The sequence below is a fragment of the Chelonia mydas genome, chromosome 14 (assembly GCF_015237465.2).
Source record: "Chelonia mydas isolate rCheMyd1 chromosome 14, rCheMyd1.pri.v2, whole genome shotgun sequence".
Lineage (NCBI taxonomy): Eukaryota > Metazoa > Chordata > Testudines > Cheloniidae > Chelonia > Chelonia mydas.
This window is the reverse complement of record NC_051254.2, coordinates 42,323,218-42,340,685: the sequence shown is the minus strand read 5'-3', so window position 1 is coordinate 42,340,685 and position 17,468 is coordinate 42,323,218. Positions and strand designations below refer to the sequence as shown.

The following is a 17,468-nucleotide window of genomic DNA, read 5'->3' as shown; positions in this document are numbered from 1 at the left end:
GGACGGCTGGGAGCCAGGACTCCTGGGTTCTACGGCAGACTCAGTCACAAGAATGTGCTCGTGTTTAATGCAAATGATCTTTATTCCACATCCACGAAAACCAGCCGCCAGACGGGGGGGGCAGCTCCCCGCCCCCCCATCAGGGCGGCCCCTCCTCATCCTCGGCGCTGCCTTCCTCCTCTGGCGGCATCTCCTCGTCCTCCTCCCGCAGGAGGGCCGTGCTGAGGCTCTGCAGGTCGTCCAGCACCGCAGCCAAGGTCTCTGTGGGGAGAGGGGGCTGGGAGATCAGTATGGGGGAGAGCCTAGCAGGTGAGGGTCGGGGGGCCATACTGGCTGGGTGGGGATCCTGGCAGGGGGGCCCCCAGCAGGGAAACTCTGGGTGGGCCATCACCCAGGCTGGAGGGACTTGGGTGGGGGGCCTCTGGGTGGGCCATGGCCTGGGGAGGGGGTGTCTGGGTCGGATCCCGCCGGGGGGCTGGAAGCAGGTCGGTACCTTTGGAGGGAGGCTGGGCTCGCCCTTTCCCCGGCGGTGGCTGCTGCCCGGTCCCTGCTGGCTCCCCTGGGTCCCGCTGGGCCGCCAGCCGGTTCCGCTTGTACTGGGCCAGGAGCCCCTCCTGCCGCAGGGTGGCCTGGGGGGAGAGGTGGGGTCAGGAAGGCGGGTGCGTGCGGTGCCCGGGGGGAGCCCAGGCCTGGGACAGCAGGGGCTGCAGCTAGGCACTGGGGGCTCCCACAGGGGCACCCCCCAACCCAGCACGTACCATCAGCAGGTTCTTGTCTCTCTCCAGCGCCTGGAGCCGCGCCCCCAGCCGGCCCGTCGCCTCCCGCTTGGCTTCCTCCTGCAGTCGCGCCAGCTCCTGGCTCCTGGCCTTGTCCCGGGCTGCCTGGCGCTCGGCCTGACGCAGGGCGACCACTGCGGGGAGAGGGCAGGTGAGGGGGCAGCGGGGGAGCTGTAGGGGGAGCCTCGGGCTGGGCTAGCTGGGGGTCAGGACTGAGGGGCGCTGGCGGGGGCGTCTCTCACCGGCCTTCGTGTGCTCCCTTCGGGCCTCGTTGAGCCTCTGCTCCAGCTCCGAGAGATCCCGACGCAGCCGGGCCTCCACCTCCGTCACCTTCTCCTGTAGGGCTGCGGGAAGGGGGGGCGAGGGGGTTAGCTCTGATTGCCGGGGGAGAGCGCCCCCTGCTGACCCCCACTGCTCCCCACAGCCCGGGGCCCCCTGCTGACCCTCACCATGCTCCCCGGCTCCCCCCGCCCCAGTCCCCACAGCCCGGTGCCCCCTGCTGAGCCCCCCTCTGCCCCCCCACAGCCCAGGCGCCCCCCGCCCTGCTCCCCGACACCCCCCACTGCTCCCACCTCAGTCCCTGCAGCCCAGCGCCCCCTGCTGCCACCCACCCTGCTCCCCGCAGCCCCCCGCTGTGCCCCCGCCAACCCACTCCCCACATGGCACCCCCCACTGTCCCCCTCCCTGCAGCACGGCACCTCGCACTGACCCCCATCCCGCTCCCTGAAGCATGCCCTGCCCCCCCCCCCATACCTCTCTCATATTCATGCCGCAGCCCAGCCAGCTCCCGTCTCAGCCCCTCGGCCGCCTCCAGGCTCTCCTGCAGCTCCCGCTGCGCCCCCTCCAGCTGCCCCTGGTGCCGCCGCTGCTCCCGCTCCGCCTCCGCCTTCTGCTCCAGCGCCCCCTGCAGGCTCCGCGTCGCCTCCCGCAGCTCCCGCTCCGCTGCGGCCAGATGGGAGATGGGACGGGTTTGTTATTAACCTGCCGGGACCTTGGGCACTCCCCGCTGTGGCCAGGAGGGGCTGCACCCCAGCCGGGCACCGCAGCCAGCGGTGGGGAAAGACTGTCGGGTGCGGTTCCACCTGTGCCACCGGGGGCCGCCGTCGAGCTCCACCCGGCCCACGTACCTTTCTCCCGGGCTTCGGCCACCTGCTGCTCGAGGATCTGGGCCCCCTTCTTCAGCTCGGCCACCAGACGGTCCCGCTCCTGGTGCAGCAGGGCCAGCTCGGCCCGGAGAGCCTCGTGGGACGGGCTGGGAGGGAAGGGGGGAGCGAAAGAGTCAGACGGCCCCCTGCAGGGGTCCTGGCTCCCAGCCCCCCCTGCTCTAACCACTGGACTCCACTCCCCTCCCAGAGCTGGGGATGGAACCCAGGAGTCCTGGCTTTCAGCCCCCCCCGCTCTAACCACTAGACCCCACTCCCTTGTGGCACCCCTATAAGCGCTGTGAGATCAGCTGGTTCCTGTCCCCGGGGGTGGGGTGGGGCTGGAGAGGACTCACCCGTCGTTCTCCGACCCAGCGGCCTTGGGCTGCTCGTCTCTCTGCAGTCGAGCCAGGGCCATTTTACGAGACACCAGCCCTGCAACCGCATAGATGTAGAGTTATGGCCCAGAGATGCAGCCACCTCTAGGGCGGGGCGGCTGGGAACAGCCCTACAGGGGTGCCGCACGGGGATCGCCCCCCTGGCGCTGAAATGTAGCCACCTCTGGGGCGGGGCGGCTGGGCAACAGCCGCACAGTGACTCTGCTCAAAAGTTTGGGACAGGAAGTGAAGGGGGATCGTGTATCCTGTTTGGGACAGGAAGTGAAGGGGGATCGTGTATCCTGTTGAGACCCACGGAAGATCTGATCCAGGACACCGGGCTGGATGGGCCCATAGGTTTGTCCTGCGGCAGGCGGGACACCAGCGAAGATGGGCCCATCGTTTGGATTCACTGTTCCGGTTCGTCCCGCTCACCTTGGATGGTGTCAACTCTCTTGGCGGCGAAGGTGACTCGGTTTCCCAGCCCTGCCAGGCTCGATGCAGCCGCCTTCAGCTTTGCCTCCTGCCCCCCAACCTGCTGGTGGAGCCTGCGGACAGGATGAGACCAAGGGTCAGAGGGCAGGACCTCCACACCCCGACCAATCACACACCTCGCGTCCCACCCGCTGGGCCTGTGACCCCAGAACGGGAGGATGAGGGGACAGCCGGGGTCGTGACCTCAATCACACCAGCCCCAGAGGCTGATGGTCCACAGAAGCCAAAACGCTGCAGCAAAGGATTCTGGGTAGCAGGGGTGTGGCAGGAGCAGCCGGCTATAAGGTCATGCTAATGGGGGCACAAGATCAGAGCTAGGAATCCTGGATGGGGCCAGATCGGAGCTGGCGCCCCCTAGAGGGGAAAGGCCTCTATTCCCCAGAGGTCCCCCTGTTTGTCTGTAGAGCGCCCCGCAGCGGTACCTGCTCACGGTCTCCACAAGACCCCGCAAGGCGCCCTCGGCCGCTTCCGCCCGGCGCTGGAGACGCTGCCCTGAGTCCTCCCGGTGAGACAGCTTGGCCCGGAGCGTCTGCAAGGGAGCAGAGCGCCAGTCCCAGCCAGCGCCTGCCCCGGGGTGCCATTCCCCACCCTCCCCACCCCCGAGCCAGCCAGCGCCCGCCCTGGGGTGCCATTCCCCACCCCCACCCCGAACCAGCCAGTGCCCGCCCTGGGGTGCCATTCCCCCCACCCCGAGCCAGCCAGTGCCTTCCCCGGGGTGCCATTCCCCACCCCGAGCCAGCCAGTGCCTTCCCCGGGGTGCCATTCCCCACCCCCCTGAGCCAGCTAGTGCCCGTCCCGAGGTGCCATTCCCCCCCCCCCGAAGCCAACCAGTCGCTGCCCCGGGGTGCCATTCCCCACCCTCCCGAGCCAGCCAGTGCCTGCCCCGGGGTGCCATTCCCCACTCCCTGAGCCAGCCAGTGCCTGCCCCGGGGTGCCATTCCCCACTCCCTGAGCCAGCCAGTGCCCGCCCCGGGGTGCCATTCCCCACTCCCTGAGCCAGCCGGTCCCGGCCCTGGGGCCGGATGGGAGCCAGTGCCCCCTAGAGGGGAAAAGCCCCATTCCCCGCCCCCCTGAGCCAGGACCAAACCTTGTTGTTCACTCGTTCCATATCGGCCTCAGCTGTCTTATCCTGAAGGCTGTGAAGCAGCAGCGCCACCTTCTGGTCCCTCGACTCCACTTCACCTTGCAGCTCTGAGACCTAGAGAGAGGGGGGGATAGAACTACTCCTGGGGGGATTCTGCGCACCTGCAGAATCCCTCTGTCTCGCATCATTTTGTATTTTCCCACATAAAACACATTTTGCCTGAGAGTGCTGCGGTTCTGCCTTTTGCCCCCCGAGGGCGCTGTGGCACCAGAAGAGCCAGCGGCGTTCCTGAGACTTTGAAAGCGGACGGCAGCTTGCGTGCAAGTGACCATGGAACAAGAGTTCATGATTCTAGGGAATGGCAGGAGGGAGAACAGCGAATAAAGACAGTGGATCTCAAGAAGGCAGACGTTAGCAAACTCAGGGAGTTGGCAGGGAAGATCCCATGGGAAGCAAGTCTAAGGGGAAAAACAATTGAAGACAGTTGGCAGTTTTTCAAAAAGACATTATTAAGGGCACAAGAATAAACTATCCCGCTGCGTAGGAAAGATAGGAAATATGGCAAGAGACCACCCTGGCTTCCCCAGGAGATCTTCAAGGATCTAAAACTCAAAAAAGAGTCCTACAAAAAGTGGAAACTCGGTCAAATTACAAAGGATGAATATAAACAAACAACACAAGTCTGTAGGCACAAAACTAGAAAGGCCAAGGCACAAAACGAGACTAAACTAGCTAGAAACATAAAAGGTAAGACGAGAACATTCTACAAATACATTAGAAGCAAAAGGAATATCAAGGACAGGGTCGGCCCGTTACTCAATGAGGGGGGAAAAATAATAACAGAAAATGTGGAAATGGCAGAGGTGCATAATGACTTCTTTGTTTCGGTTTTCACCAAGAAGGTTGGTGGCGATTGGACGTCTAACGTAGTGAATGTCAATGAAAATAAGGTAGGATCAGAGGCGAAAATAAGGAAAGAACAAGTTAAAAATTTCTTGGACAAGTTAGATGTCTTCAAGTCACCAGGGCCTGATTAAATGCATCCTAGAATACTCAAGGAACTGACTGAGGAGATATCCGATCCATTAGCAATTATCTTTGAGAAGTCATAGAAGACAGGAGAGATTCCAGAAGACTGGAAAACGGCAAATATAGTGCCCATCTATAAAAAGGGAAATAAGGACAATCTGGGGAATTACAGACCAGTCAGCTTAACTTCTGTACCTGGAAAGATAATGGAGCAAATAATTAAGCAATCAATTTGCAAACACCTAAATAATAATAAGGTGATAAGTAACAGCCAGCATGGATCTGTCAAGAACAAAGCGTGTCAAACCAACCTCATAGCTTGTTACCCTGCCAAAGAAAGTTTTGTGGATGTGGGGAAGCAGTAGACATGGACTTTAGTAAAGCTTTTGATACTGTTTTGCATGACCTTCTCATAAACAAACAAGGGAAATGCAACCTAGATGGAGCTACTATAAGGTGGGTGCAGAACTGGTTTGAAAACTGTTCCCAGAGAGTAGTTATCAGTGGTTCACACTCATGCTGGAAGGGCATCACAAGTGGGGTCCCGCAGGGATCGGTTCTGGGTCCGGTTCTGTCCAATATCTTCATCAGTGATTTATATAGTGGCATAGAGAGTACACTTATAAAGTTTGCAGATGATACCAAGCTGGGAGGGGTTGCAAGTGTTTTGGAGAATAGGATTATAATTCAAAATGATCTGGACAAACTGGAGAAATGGTCTGAAGTAAATAGGATGAAATTCAATAGGACAAATGCAAAGCACTCCACTTAGGAAGGAACAATCAGTTGCACACATACAGAATGGGAAATGACTGCCTAGGAAGGAGTACTGCGGAAAAGGATCTGGGGGTCAGAGTGGACCACAAGCTAAATATGAGTCAACAGTGTAACACTGTTGCAAAAAAAGCAAACATCATTCTGGGATGTATTAGCAGGAGTGTTGTAAGCAAGACATGAGAAGTGATTCTTCTCCTCTACTCCCTGTTGATTAGGCTTCAACTGGAGTATTGTGTCCAGTTCTGTGTGCCACATTTCAGGAAAGATGTGGACAGATTGGAGAAAATTCCAGAGAAGAGCAACAAAAATGATGAAAGGTCTAGAAAACATGACCTCTGAGGGAAGATAGAAAACACTGGGTTTGTTTAGTCTGGAGAACAGAAGACTGAGAGGGGACATCAGAACAGTTTTCAAATATGTAAAGGGTTACAAGGAGGAGGGAGAAGAATTGTTCTTAACCTCTGAGGACAGGACAAGCAGCAATGGGTTTCAATTGCAGCCAGGGCAGTTTAGTGGGACATGAGGAAAAACTTCCTAACTGTCAGGGTGGTCAGGCACTGGAATAAATTGCCTAGGGAGGTTGTGGAATCGCCATCACTGGGGATTTTTAAGAGCAGGTTGGACACACACCTGTCAGGGACGGTCTAGATAATACTGGGTCCTGCCATGAGCGCAGGGGACTGGACTAGGGACCTCTCGAGGTCCCTGCCAGGTCTATGAGTCTATGCTGCGTCCTAGCGCCACAGCGGCCTCTGGTGGGCAAACGGCGGAACTGCAGCACTTCTTCGGCAAAATGTATTTTATGTGGGAAAATACAAAATTCGATGCCCCGTGGTGCAGAGTCCCCCCGGAGTGGAGCTGATCACAGCACCCTGCCCGCGGAGCCAGGTCAGGACAGAGCGGGGCACACAGGGCTGCTGGGGGGGGTCACAGACTGGGGTTCAGAATGGCTAGTGGCGGGGACAGCGTTGAGCCTGGGGACGGGGGGCTGCAGAGACCCACGGGGATGCAGGGACACGGGCAGACGTGCCTGACTGAATGGGAGAGGTTTGGGGTCAGCCAGGGTCTGCACGGGGGAGGCTTCCCAATTCCCTAACAATCCTCCCCCCCCAAAGAAAAACCTCCCACCCACACCCAGCACCCTCCAGGCTCCTTCCCTCTCCCTCAGCTCCTCCGTTACCCCTGACGCCCCCAAGCCTTTGCACTGCTTCTGACGGGTGCAGGAAATACAGCGCTGTAGTGTCATTTAGATGAATTACACAAAGTTGTGTATTAATACGCCTCGTAAGGAATCTATTTGTCAAAACAAAATGACCAGCTTCTTTTTTTGGTTGGTCTGTATTGTTACAGACATACTCGCTGGGAGATAGTTCGAAATAAATGACCAAACTAATTGTAACTGGCATGATTCTATTGTGCTATTTTGACAAATCAAATGTGCAGAATTTTGGAGAATTTTCAAATATGATGTGCAGAATTTTAAAATTTTGGTGCAGAATTCTCCCAGGAGTATAGAACCCAGGAATCCAGGCTCCCAGCCCCCTGCTCCCAGCACTAGATCCCGCTCCCCTGCGGCAGGCCCTCACCTTCCTCTGGAGCAGGTTGGTGGCGTCCGCGTGGCCGAGCTCCTGGGATCTGAGCTGCACCATGAGGGCAAAGACCTTCTCCCGCCAGCGGCTCAGCAGGGACTGGCTCTTCTGGGCAGGCTCGGGCTGCAGGGGGTCACAGGGCTGGAGGGAGACATTCGTTCAACACCAGGCTACAGCGCCGCCCCCTACAGCACAGCGCCCCCTAGTGCCGCCCTGGGGAACCGGGCCAGCCATGGGTGTCAGGGGAGAGCGCCCCCTGCTGAGCCCCCGCCCCACAACACAGCACCCCCTTTGCCGGCCTGGGGAACTGGGCCAGCCCTGGGTGCCGGGGAGAGCGAGCCAGCAGTGCCAGGGGGCCGTTACCTTCCTGGTCAGCTCCAGCTCCTGCAGGGCCAGGATGTCGCTGAGCGAGGCCAGTCTGAGCTGCAGCAGCTCCGCCGTCGTCCTCAGGGCGTCGCGCTCCCCTTCTAGGCGCTGGGGGTAAGGGGAGGGTGTGAGCACCCCCAGCTGGGGATCAGTCCTGTCCCCCACCCCCATGTGCGTCAGCGCTCCCTGCTGGGGATCAGTCCTGTCCCCCTCATGTGTGTCAGCGCCCCCAGCTGGGGATCAGTCCTGTCCCCCTCATATGTGTCAGCACCCCCTGCTGGGGGGGAATCAGTCCTGCCCCCTGCAGGACACAATAGGAACTGCCCCTGTGTAGCTCGCCCCTCCTCACCTGCACCTGGCCAAGCAGCTGCTGCCTCTCGGGGCCCAGCCCGCTCCCCTGCTCCCCAACGTAGGTCCGCAGCTGCTGCAGCAGAGCCTGCTGGGAGGCCAGCTCCGCCTGGGCCGTGCTGCAGGGGGAGAAAGCAGGGGGTTGACACATGGGGATGGGGGCTTCCTGCCTCCAGGGGGCGCCATCCCGCGGCTGTTCCTACCTGAGCTGCTCCTGCAGGCTCTGGCGCTCCCGTCCCCTGGCCTCCAGCTCCTGCTCCAGCTGCAGGGCCCGCTGCTGCAGGGAGCCAACTTCAGCCCCATGGGCCACGCAGAGACGGGAGAGCTGGGGGGAGAGAGGGGACCTGGGTGGGAAGAAACCCAGGAGTCCGGGCTCCCAGCCCCCTCTGCTCTAACCACTAGACCCGCCTCTCCTCCCAGAGCTGGGATAGAACCCAGGAGTCCTGGCTCCCAGCTCCCCACTCACCTCAGCCTGGTGCTCCCCCAGCGCCCCCTGCAGGCGCTCTGCTGCCCTCTGGGTCTGGGCCTTCCCTTCCTCCAGCGCCGCCTGCAGCTCCCGCCGCGCCACCGCCAGCTCCTGCTGGTGCTGCTCAGTGGCCACTGCTAGCTCTGCCCTCAGGGCGTCGGCTTCTGCTTGGCCACGCCTCCTCTGCTCCTCTAGCTCCGCCCTCAGGGCATTAGTTTCTGCTTGGCCACGCCTCCTCAACTCTTCCAGCTCCGCCTTCAGGGCAGTAGCTTCTGCCTGGCCACACCTCTTCTGCTCCTCTAGCTCCGCCCTCAGGGCCTCCCCCTCAGCCTGGCTCCTCCCCCTCAGCTGCTCCAGCTCCCCCTGCAGGCAGGCCACGGTGCTCTCCCTGGCGGCCACCATGGCCTCCTGCTGGAGGGCGGCAGTTCGGAGCCCAGCTAGCTCCGCCTCCAGCCGCTGGATCTCGTGGAGCTGGTGGGAAATGAGCTCGGCCTGCTGGGATATGGCCAGGGCATGATGGGCAGCTGGGGGCTCCGCCTCCCTGTCCAGGGACCTGCAGGGGAAGGAGACATGGAGCCTTTCACCTCTAGGGCGCGCCTGCTCCCATCTGGCCCCAGCGTGGGGACTGGCTGGATCGGGGCAGGAGGAGGAATGGGGTCTTTTACCTGCTCCACACTCCAGGCTCCTCCATCTCCGCTCCTGCCCTCCCCCTGGGTGCCCTAGCGCCCCCTGCTGTCCATCTTTGCAGCTCATCTCGGAGGCGCTGGTTCTCCTGCCTCAGCTCCGTGAGCTCCTGGGGCTGCCAGCAGGGGGGCCCTGCCCTCCAGGAAGCCGTTCCAGAAGCAACCAGGGGAGGCGCCGACCGGCTCTGGAAATGCGAGGGAGGAATCAGCCCCCTAGGACCTATAGCAGAAAGGACATGACTGGGACCAGGCATCCGGAATGGCAATTCGTAGGGCTCATCCCTAGGGGGCTGGAGATGGGGAATGGGACCCAGACGTTCGGGATGGCAGTGCGGGGCGCTCAGTCCTAGGGCACAGGAGATTGGGATGAGGAATAGGACCCAGGCGTTCGGGATGGCAGTGCAGGGCGCTCACCCCTAGGGGGGCAGAGACCAGGACATAGAATCATAGAATATCAGGGTTGGAAGGGACCTCAGGAGGTCCTAGACCAACCCCCTGCCCAGAGCAGGACCAATCCCCAACTAACTCATCCCAGCCAGGGCTTTGTCAAGCCTGACCTTAAAAACCTCTAAGGAAGGAGATTCCACCACCTCCCTGGGTAACACATTCCAGTGCTTCACCACCCTCCTAGTGAAAAAGTTTTTCCTAATATCCAACCTAGACCTCCCCCACTGCAACTTGAGACCATTACTCCTCGTTCTGTCATCTGCTACCTCTGAGAACAGGCTAGATCAATCCTCTTTGGAACCCCCTGTCAGGTAGTTGAAAGCAGCTATCAAATCCCCCCTCACTCTTCTGTTCCGCAGACTAAACAATCCCGGTTCCCTCAGCCTCTCCTCATAAGTCATGTGGAATGGGACTCAGGCATCCGGGACGACAGCGCATGGTGCAGGGCTTAGGGGACTCTCAGAGCTGTGGATGTTACCGGTGGGTCTGGGGGCTCCAAAGACGGCCGGCGGGTCCAGGTGACCCCTGGACTCTTCCCTTTTGTCCATTGTTCCGGGGGTGGCCAGACGAGTCTCCGTCCCGTCCTGTCCCTAGAGGGGAATAGCCTGGCTCGTCTCTCTCCCCTGGCCTTGTGCAGGGCCGGTGCAATCACAAGGCGAACTAGGCGGTCGCCTAGGGCGCCAAGTGGTTGGGGGCGGCCAAAGGCGTGCTCCAGGGAGGCGGGGGAGAGGAGGGGAGCTGGGGCAGGGGGGAGCGGGGAGGGCCGCCTTGCAGCAAGTAACTGGGGGGTGGCGGGGTGGCGCACAGGGGAACAGCTTCCTGCCCCAGGTCACCTCTGCTCCGCCTCCTCCTCTGAGCACGCTGCACTGCTCAGCTGATTGGCGCTGCCAGCCTGGGAGGCGGAGAAGCGGTGATGGCGGGGTGCTCGGGGAGGAGGCGGAGCAGAGGTGAGCTGGGGTGGGGAGCTGCTGCACGGCTCCCTGGGCCGGGGGGGGGGGGGGAGTTGCTGCATGGCTCCCCGAGGAGAGAGGGGGCGGCGGGGAGCCTCGGGACAGAGTGGGGGGCAGGGAGCTGCCGTGGAGGGCGCCTCAGGGCAGAGGGCGGGTGCAAGGTGGAAGTTTCGCCTAGGGCGCAAAACATCCTTGCACCGCCATGGCTTCGTGCCCACATTCCCCGCCAGCCCACATCTGATGCCGTCTGCAGATTTAGGATAGACCCTACGATAACATCCCGAGCCATCGCACAACAAACAAGGCAGCTCCTTCCCCTCCCACACCCCCCTTCAGGGCCCACGTTCTCCCTTGATCCCGCCAGGCTCCCTTGCCTCTCACTCGCCACCTGCCCTTCCTGGTCCCCCCACGTCCCCCCTCCCTCCCCACCTGTCCCCCACCGTCCCCTTCCCCCCCTGCCCCCACTCCCATCCCCCGCTCCTCCACAGCCCCACCTGCCCCCTTTCCCTCCGCCCAGCGCCACTTGTCCCCCCCCGCGCAGAGCACGCCAGGAGTCTGGTCCCCCCCACCCCGCGCAGGGCACGCCGGGAGTCTGGGTCCCCATCGCGCAGGGCACGCCGGGAGTCTGGGTCCCCATCGCGCAGGGCACGCCGGGAGTCTGGTCCCCCCAACCCCGCGCAGAGCACGCCGGGAGTCTGGTCCCCCCAACCCCGCGCAGGGCACGCCGGGAGTCTGGTCCCCCCAACCCCGCGCAGGGCACGCCGGGAGTCTGGTCCCCCCAACCCCGCGCAGGGCACGCCGGGAGTCTGGTCCCCCCCACCCCACGCAGGGCACGCCGGGAGTCTGGTCCGTCCCACCCCCGCGCAGGGCACGCCGGGAGTCTGGTCCCCCCAACCCCGCGCAGGGCACGCCGGGAGTCTGGTCCCCGCCCCCGCGCAGGGCACGCCGGGAGTCTGGTCCCCCCCACCCCGCGCAGGGCACGCCGGGAGTCTGGTCTCCTCAACCCCGCGCAGGGCACGCCGGGAGTCTGGTCCTCCCCACCCCGCGCAGGGCACGCCGGGAGTCTGGTCTCCTCAACCCCGCGCAGGGCACGCCGGGAGTCTGGTCCCCCCCACCCCGCGCAGGGCACGCCGGGAGTCTGGGTCCCCATCGCGCAGGGCACGCCGGGAGTCTGGTCCCCCCCACCCCGCGCAGGGCACGCCGGGAGTCTGGTTCCCCCCCTCCCGCGCAGGGCACGCCGGGAGTCTGGTCCCCCCCACCCCGCGCAGGGCACGCCGGGAGTCTGGGTCCCCATCGCGCAGGGCACGCCGGGAGTCTGGTCCCCGAGCTCCCCACCTGCCCGCGCCCGGCTCACTCCGGCTCCCCGCACCCGCAGCGCTCTCGGGAAACGTCGCGAGACCAACCGCCCCGCGCGCCCCGGATCCGCGGGAACCCGAACCGGCCATTCTGCGGGCAGCGGGGAGGGGCCAGCTCGGGGCACGCCCTTTTGCCGAGCTAACCAATCAGCATCGAGAGAGTGGAGTCGGTGGGGGAGGGGGAGCGTACGCCCACAGGCTTCAATGACCAATCAATGGTGAGAACGGGAGCCAGAGTATCCGCCCCAAAATCGTGTTGACCAATCAGAGCTGTAGGAAGCGAGGCTAGGGCAGAAGGACGCGCCCCCCGCGGAGCTGACTGATCGTAGCTCAGGGCGGTGGGGTGACGCCCCGCTTGAGTCAACCAATCGCAGCACGGAAACGGGGGCGGGGCACATGAAATGGGCCAATTAGAGCTGGGAGAGATGACCAATCAGAGCTCAGTCAGAGAACGACTCCAGGGGGCGGGAGCCCCCGAGGCGGGAGGGTCCGGGGACAGCGTCCCGGACTCCTGGGTCCCAGCGAGGGGCGCCGAGTCCCGGACTCCTGGGTCCCAGCGAGGGGAGCCCCCGAGGGGGCGGGGGGGGGGCCGCGTCCCGGACTCCTAGGTCCCAGCGAGGGGAGCCCCCGAGGCGGGAGGGTTCGGGGGTGGGGCGCGTCCCGGACTCCTGGGTCCCAGCGAGGGGAGCCCCCGAGGCGGGAGGGTTCGGGGGTGGGGCGCGTCCCGGACTCCTGGGTCCCAGCGAGGGGAGCCCCCGAGGCGGGAGGGTTCAGGGGCCGAGTCCCAGACTCCTGGGTCCCAGCGAGGGGAGCCCCCGAGGGGGCGGGGGGGGAGCCGCGTCCCGGACTCCTGGGTCCCAGCGAGGGGAGCCCCCGAGGCGGGAGGGTTCGGGGGTGGGGCGCGTCCCGGACTCCTGGGTCCCAGCGAGGGGAGCCCCCGAGGCGGGAGGGTTCGGGGGGTGGGGCGCGTCCCGGACTCCTGGGTCCCAGCGAGTGATTTGAAGTGATGTATGTTTCTGGTGATTCCATTTCCCACTGCCACTGTTCTCTCACAAACAGTTCCTGTCATGGCATTATCCTCCATAATGGCAACTATGGCACCATCTATCTTCCCAATTTGGTGTTTGGTAGGCTCTATCGCCTCCACTCGACTTTCCCATCGTCTGGCACTCAGTGGTGTCAGTGTCAGAGAGGATGTTCCCAGATGTTGCTTCAAAATTTGCCATCCATGAGTTGATGCAGAGAAAAATACGTCGATGCTTTGAAATTAACAAATTCAGCAGCCTCACTAGAAGCTGATGCTGCATCACTGACCACCAAGTTCAATGAATGAAAACTACATGGGACAAAAAAACCTCAAGGGTTTAACTCTTGGATCCGTGTCTGCACTCCTCTGTTCTTGCCTCTCATGTTGGCACCATTATCGTAGCCCTGACCTCTCATGTCAGCGATCACAATTCCCGTATCTTCCAGCTTTTTAAGAAGCACATTTGTCATATCAGCTCCTGTAGTATCATCAATGTTGATAAATTCTAGAAAATGCTCTCTGAGAGTCACCATTGCAGGGACATTGTCACTAGGTTCTGTTACAAAACGCACCATTGAAGTCATTTGTTCCGCATTGCTGATGTCAGGTGCGCAGTCCAGAATAACAGAGTAATATCTTGCTGACTTCAGAGCTGCCACAGTCTTCTGTTTGACTTTTGTTGCCAGTAACTGGATGATCTCATTTTGAATGGTTTTTCCAAGGTAGTGGTGTGTGTACATTTCTTGGGAGGTGACTCTTCTTAGATGCTCCTGGAGTACAGCATCAAACTCAGCCATCAGCTCCACAGTTTTAAGGAAGTTTCCATTGTTTGGCACATACTGCTGATCTGAAGTGCCACGCAGGGCTAGGTTTTGGGTAGCAAGCAGTCTTACAATGGCCATGAGCCTTTTCAGAACATTTTGCCAGCAAAGAAACTCTGATGCAATCTTCTCTTGATGCTGATCATCTATGGTGGCCTTTAAACCTCAGTCTCATCTCAAGCTCTTTCCACCGTTGGAATGCTCTCTGGTGATTTGCTGCCTTCTCATGGCATGCCAGATTTCTAGCCAGATTTTTCCAGTCCTTTGTTCCTGTAGAACCCCGTGTGGCTGGAACATTAGACTGGAAGAGTTTGCAACAAAAACAGTATGCAGCATTCTGGGTTTTTGAGTGCATAAGCCATGGCCTGTCCGCTTTGTCCCCATTGGGGATTTCACGCCAGTAATGTGTTGGATGGAAACTTCTATTTTCATTGTCTTTGGGGAACATGAAGTTTTTCACTTGCTGTGGCCCATGCAGTACCAGGAAGTCCCTCGGGCTACTGCTCAGGGGGGTCCACAGTCCTGGATCATCTCGACTTAAGGAACTAAACTCAGCAGCAGCTGTTTCTTGCGCCTCCACCACCCTCTCCTCTGATCTACACTTTTCTTCAGGACTGTGCATGGCTACATCCATTGGAGATGGAGATATGGATGCTGCAGTAGCTGCCCCGTCACCTGCACTCTGACTGTCTGGAAGATCAGGCCTCTCCTCACCACTCACATCCTCACTGGGGCCGGAAGCCTCAGCGTGAACATTTGTGTCCGTGTATCTCAGGAGAGCTCCTTCCTGCTTAGACAGAAAAGCTTCCTTTGCTGGCTTTCTTTTTCTGAATGTTGCCCCCGAGGGGCGTTTTCTTCTTTCATTCATGGCTGCTGTTCTGTGCCAGCTAGAGTGGCTCTCAACACTCAGTTGAAGGGGACCAATAAGCAGGCTGGTAGCAGGGCCTGAGTGAGGGAAGAGATCAGCGTCTTAAAGGCCTAATGACAGGTTTCAGAGTAACAGCCGTGTTAGTCTGTATTCGCAAAAAGAAAAGGAGTACTTGTGGCACCTTAGAGACTAACCAATTTATTTGAGCATGAGCTTTCGTGAGCTACAGCTCACTTCATCGGCCTAACTGGCTCCTACTACTCCAGTTGACGGCCTGTTCCCCTCAAGTGGGTTCAGGGAACCAGCAGGACACAGGAAGCTCCCTGAGAAGACGGTGTTAATCAATGCGGGCTCCTGGGGGGCTAGAGGGGTACATAAGAGGCTCCTCCTCCTCTCTCTCCCTGCAGCTCCTGCTGCTTTCGGTTATTCCCTCTCCCCTTTTCTCCTGCCCGCCCGTTATGTCTCTTGTGCCCTCCTCCCTCCAGCCCAGCACTCCCCCATCTCTGTGCGTCTGGAGCAGAGACAATACAGATGCACCAGCAGCAGACACAATTTTCTAGCCTCTGGGTCCTAGTGATGCCCCCCGCCCACAGTCTCATGGTAAGGCCAGCCCTGCCAGGGCAAAGTCTGCCTTCACCACCCCAATAGGGCTCTCCGAGTTCCTGGTCCTGCCTTTCAGCCTCGAGGGGGCACCTGCCACCTTCCAGCGCCTGGTGGATCAGTTGCTAAGGGGGACGGAGGACTTTGCCCTAGCGTATATTGACGATCTCTGTGTCTTTAGCCAGACCTGGGAGGACCATGTGTCCCAGGTGAAGAGGGGGCTGGGTCGCCTCCAGGATGCAGGACTGACCATAAAAGCTGGAAAGTGCAAAGTGGGGATGGCAGAGGTGTCATACCTGGGCCACAAGGTGGGGAGCGGCCACATGAAGCTGGAGTCAGCCAAAGTGGAGGCAATCAAGGACTGGCCTGCTCCCCAGACTAAGAAGCAGGTCCAGGGTCTCATTGGGATGGTGGGATACTACTGGAGGTTTGTGCCCCGCTTTAGCTCCCTGGCAGCTCCGTAGGAAGGGAAAGCCGGACAAGGTGGTCTGGACCGAACAGTGCCAGAGGGCTCTCTGTGTGCTGAAGGGGGCACTTATCCAAAGCCCGGTGCTGGTAAACCCAGATTTTAACAAACCCGTCCTGGTGTTCACCGATGCCTCAGACTGAGGGCTGGGTGCGGTGCTGATGCAAACTGATACTAAGGGGGAGAGACACCCCATTGTGTATCTGAGCAAGAAGCTGCTTCCCTGGGAGCAGCACTGTGCGGCCACGGAGAAGGAACACCTGCCCACGGTGTGGGCCCTTAAAAAACTTCAGCCGTATGTATTTGGGTGGCGCGTCACTGTGTACACCGACCATTCACCCCTGACGTGGCTGCACCAAATGAAAGGGGCTAATGCCAAGCTGCTGAGATGGAGCCTGCTCCTCCAGTGTTATGACACCCACCGGCAGCTCCCCGCCCCACCCCAGCTCACCTCCGCTCCGCCTCCTCTCTTGAATGTGTCACGTCCTCGCTTCTCCCCCTAGCTCCCAGTGCTTCCTGCCGCGAAACAGCTGTTTCGCGGTGGCAAGTGCTGGGAGGGAGTGGGGAGGGGAACGCGGCGTGCTCGGGGAAGAGGCCGGGCTGCGGCGGGGATTTGGGGAAGGAGTTGGGGTGGAGGAGGGGGTGGAGTTGGGGCAGGGATTTTGGGGAAGGGGTTGGGATGGAGGCGGGGCAGGGCCGGGAGGGGGTGGGGGTCGAGCACCCACCGGCACCAGGAAAAGTTGATGCCTATGGGTCCATGTGAGGAGGAGTGCAATGTTATAGCTGACGCTTTATCATGGAGGGGGGGCCCTGAACTTCCCCAGGTCACTGGCTGAGTGACCCCGCTCAGTTCAGACTCGAAGGAGGAGAGATGTGATGAAGTGGGGGGTTTCTCATTTTTCCAATGGTTTGCATGCAGAGGGGGTGGGACTCAGTTTCCCTGGGCGTTATTGGTTTAACGAGGTGATGGGAGGGGGAGTTGGTTGTTACAGGGGACCGGCGACGGAACTTGGGACCCCGGCCAATGGCCTGGAGAATGGCGACCCCAGCGACTGGTGACCCGGTGACCCGGAGACCCAGCTCAGGAGTCGCAGCTGGGTCCGGCCAGTGGGAGGACAATAGGCTGTGAAGAGAGGACCCCAGTGACCTGGCCAGCCAGTTCCAGCCAGAGGGGGCCAGAGGACAGAAGAGGGGAGAGGGGGCCCAGGTGACTCTGTTTACCTGGACAGAAGACAATGGACAGAGGGGGACTTGGGGGAGGTGATCTCAGATGCCCAGCTAGGAAGCAGGGGAGCTCTGGGTTGGAGAGAGGGGGCAGGCAGAGCCCACCTGGATGCAGGGGAGACTTGGAGGTGCTGTGCTGAGGGAGGCCAGGCCTGAGGGCCCTGAGTTTCCTGTGCTAGGTTCAGACACTCAATAAACCCCCTGTGTTACGCTGGCTGAGAGTCGCTCCGGTCTAGAGAACCGGGGGGGCATCATTCCCCCTGGGTGTGAGGCCCCGGGGGTCCAGAGCACGTGGACTCCCTGAGGGGGCCCACGGCGAGAGACAGGCATGCTAAGGCTCAGAGAGATGCGGTTCCAGGAGGTGGAGGGGCTTAACCCCCGAGAGAGAGTGGACCCCCGAGAAGGGCTGTCTCACTGAAGGGGGTTCCCGCATGGGGCCAAGAGTGGGCACGGCCTGTGAGTCCGTGACACTCGTATCAGACGAGAGGTTGTCTCTGGCAAGTTACTGGAGAGAGGACGCGCCCACCCAAGCCTGCGGCTGCACAGTGACCTTTTTAAAACGCCGGCTGCCACGTTTG

At 60.9% G+C, this 17,468-nt stretch overlaps 1 protein-coding gene across 6 annotated transcripts; it reads right to left on the bottom strand.

Moving 5' to 3' along the window:
- Nucleotides 1-58: 58 nt before the first annotated feature.
- On the bottom strand, nucleotides 59-12,006 carry CCHCR1 (coiled-coil alpha-helical rod protein 1). 6 transcript variants are annotated; one of them, XM_037914421.1, is made up of 18 exons: nucleotides 11,865-11,999; nucleotides 10,058-10,169; nucleotides 9,115-9,352; nucleotides 8,450-9,002; nucleotides 8,187-8,308; nucleotides 7,985-8,102; nucleotides 7,633-7,743; nucleotides 7,267-7,410; nucleotides 3,878-3,988; nucleotides 3,213-3,319; nucleotides 2,731-2,843; nucleotides 2,275-2,353; nucleotides 1,904-2,028; nucleotides 1,530-1,718; nucleotides 1,019-1,120; nucleotides 759-910; nucleotides 494-629; nucleotides 59-261 (listed from the first exon to the last, which is right to left on the bottom strand). In XM_037914421.1, the coding sequence occupies exons 2-18, from the start codon at nucleotides 10,125-10,127 to the stop codon at nucleotides 140-142; spliced, it is 2,592 nt and encodes an 863-aa protein (XP_037770349.1). In that variant the 5' UTR covers nucleotides 10,128-10,169; nucleotides 11,865-11,999; the 3' UTR covers nucleotides 59-139. The 6 variants fall into 6 exon arrangements, with proteins under 6 accessions (XP_037770349.1, XP_043384385.1, XP_037770350.1 ...); XM_043528450.1 differs by having other exon boundaries at nucleotides 7,267-7,392; XM_037914422.2 differs by having other exon boundaries at nucleotides 11,899-11,985.
- Between the last annotated feature and the right edge of the window lie 5,462 nt (nucleotides 12,007-17,468).

Coding starts and splice junctions, on each gene's coding strand:
- CCHCR1 (XM_037914420.1), bottom strand. CDS start 11,974: ATGGCCGGTTCGGGTTCCCGCGGATCCGGGGCGCGCGGGGCGGTTGGT. Junction 3,989..7,266: donor CCAACCTGCTCCAGAGGAAG/GTGAGGGCCTGC, acceptor CCCTCTCTCTAG/GTCTCAGAGCTGCAAGGTGA. Junction 3,320..3,877: donor TGGAACGAGTGAACAACAAG/GTTTGGTCCTGG, acceptor GCTCCCTTGCAG/ACGCTCCGGGCCAAGCTGTC.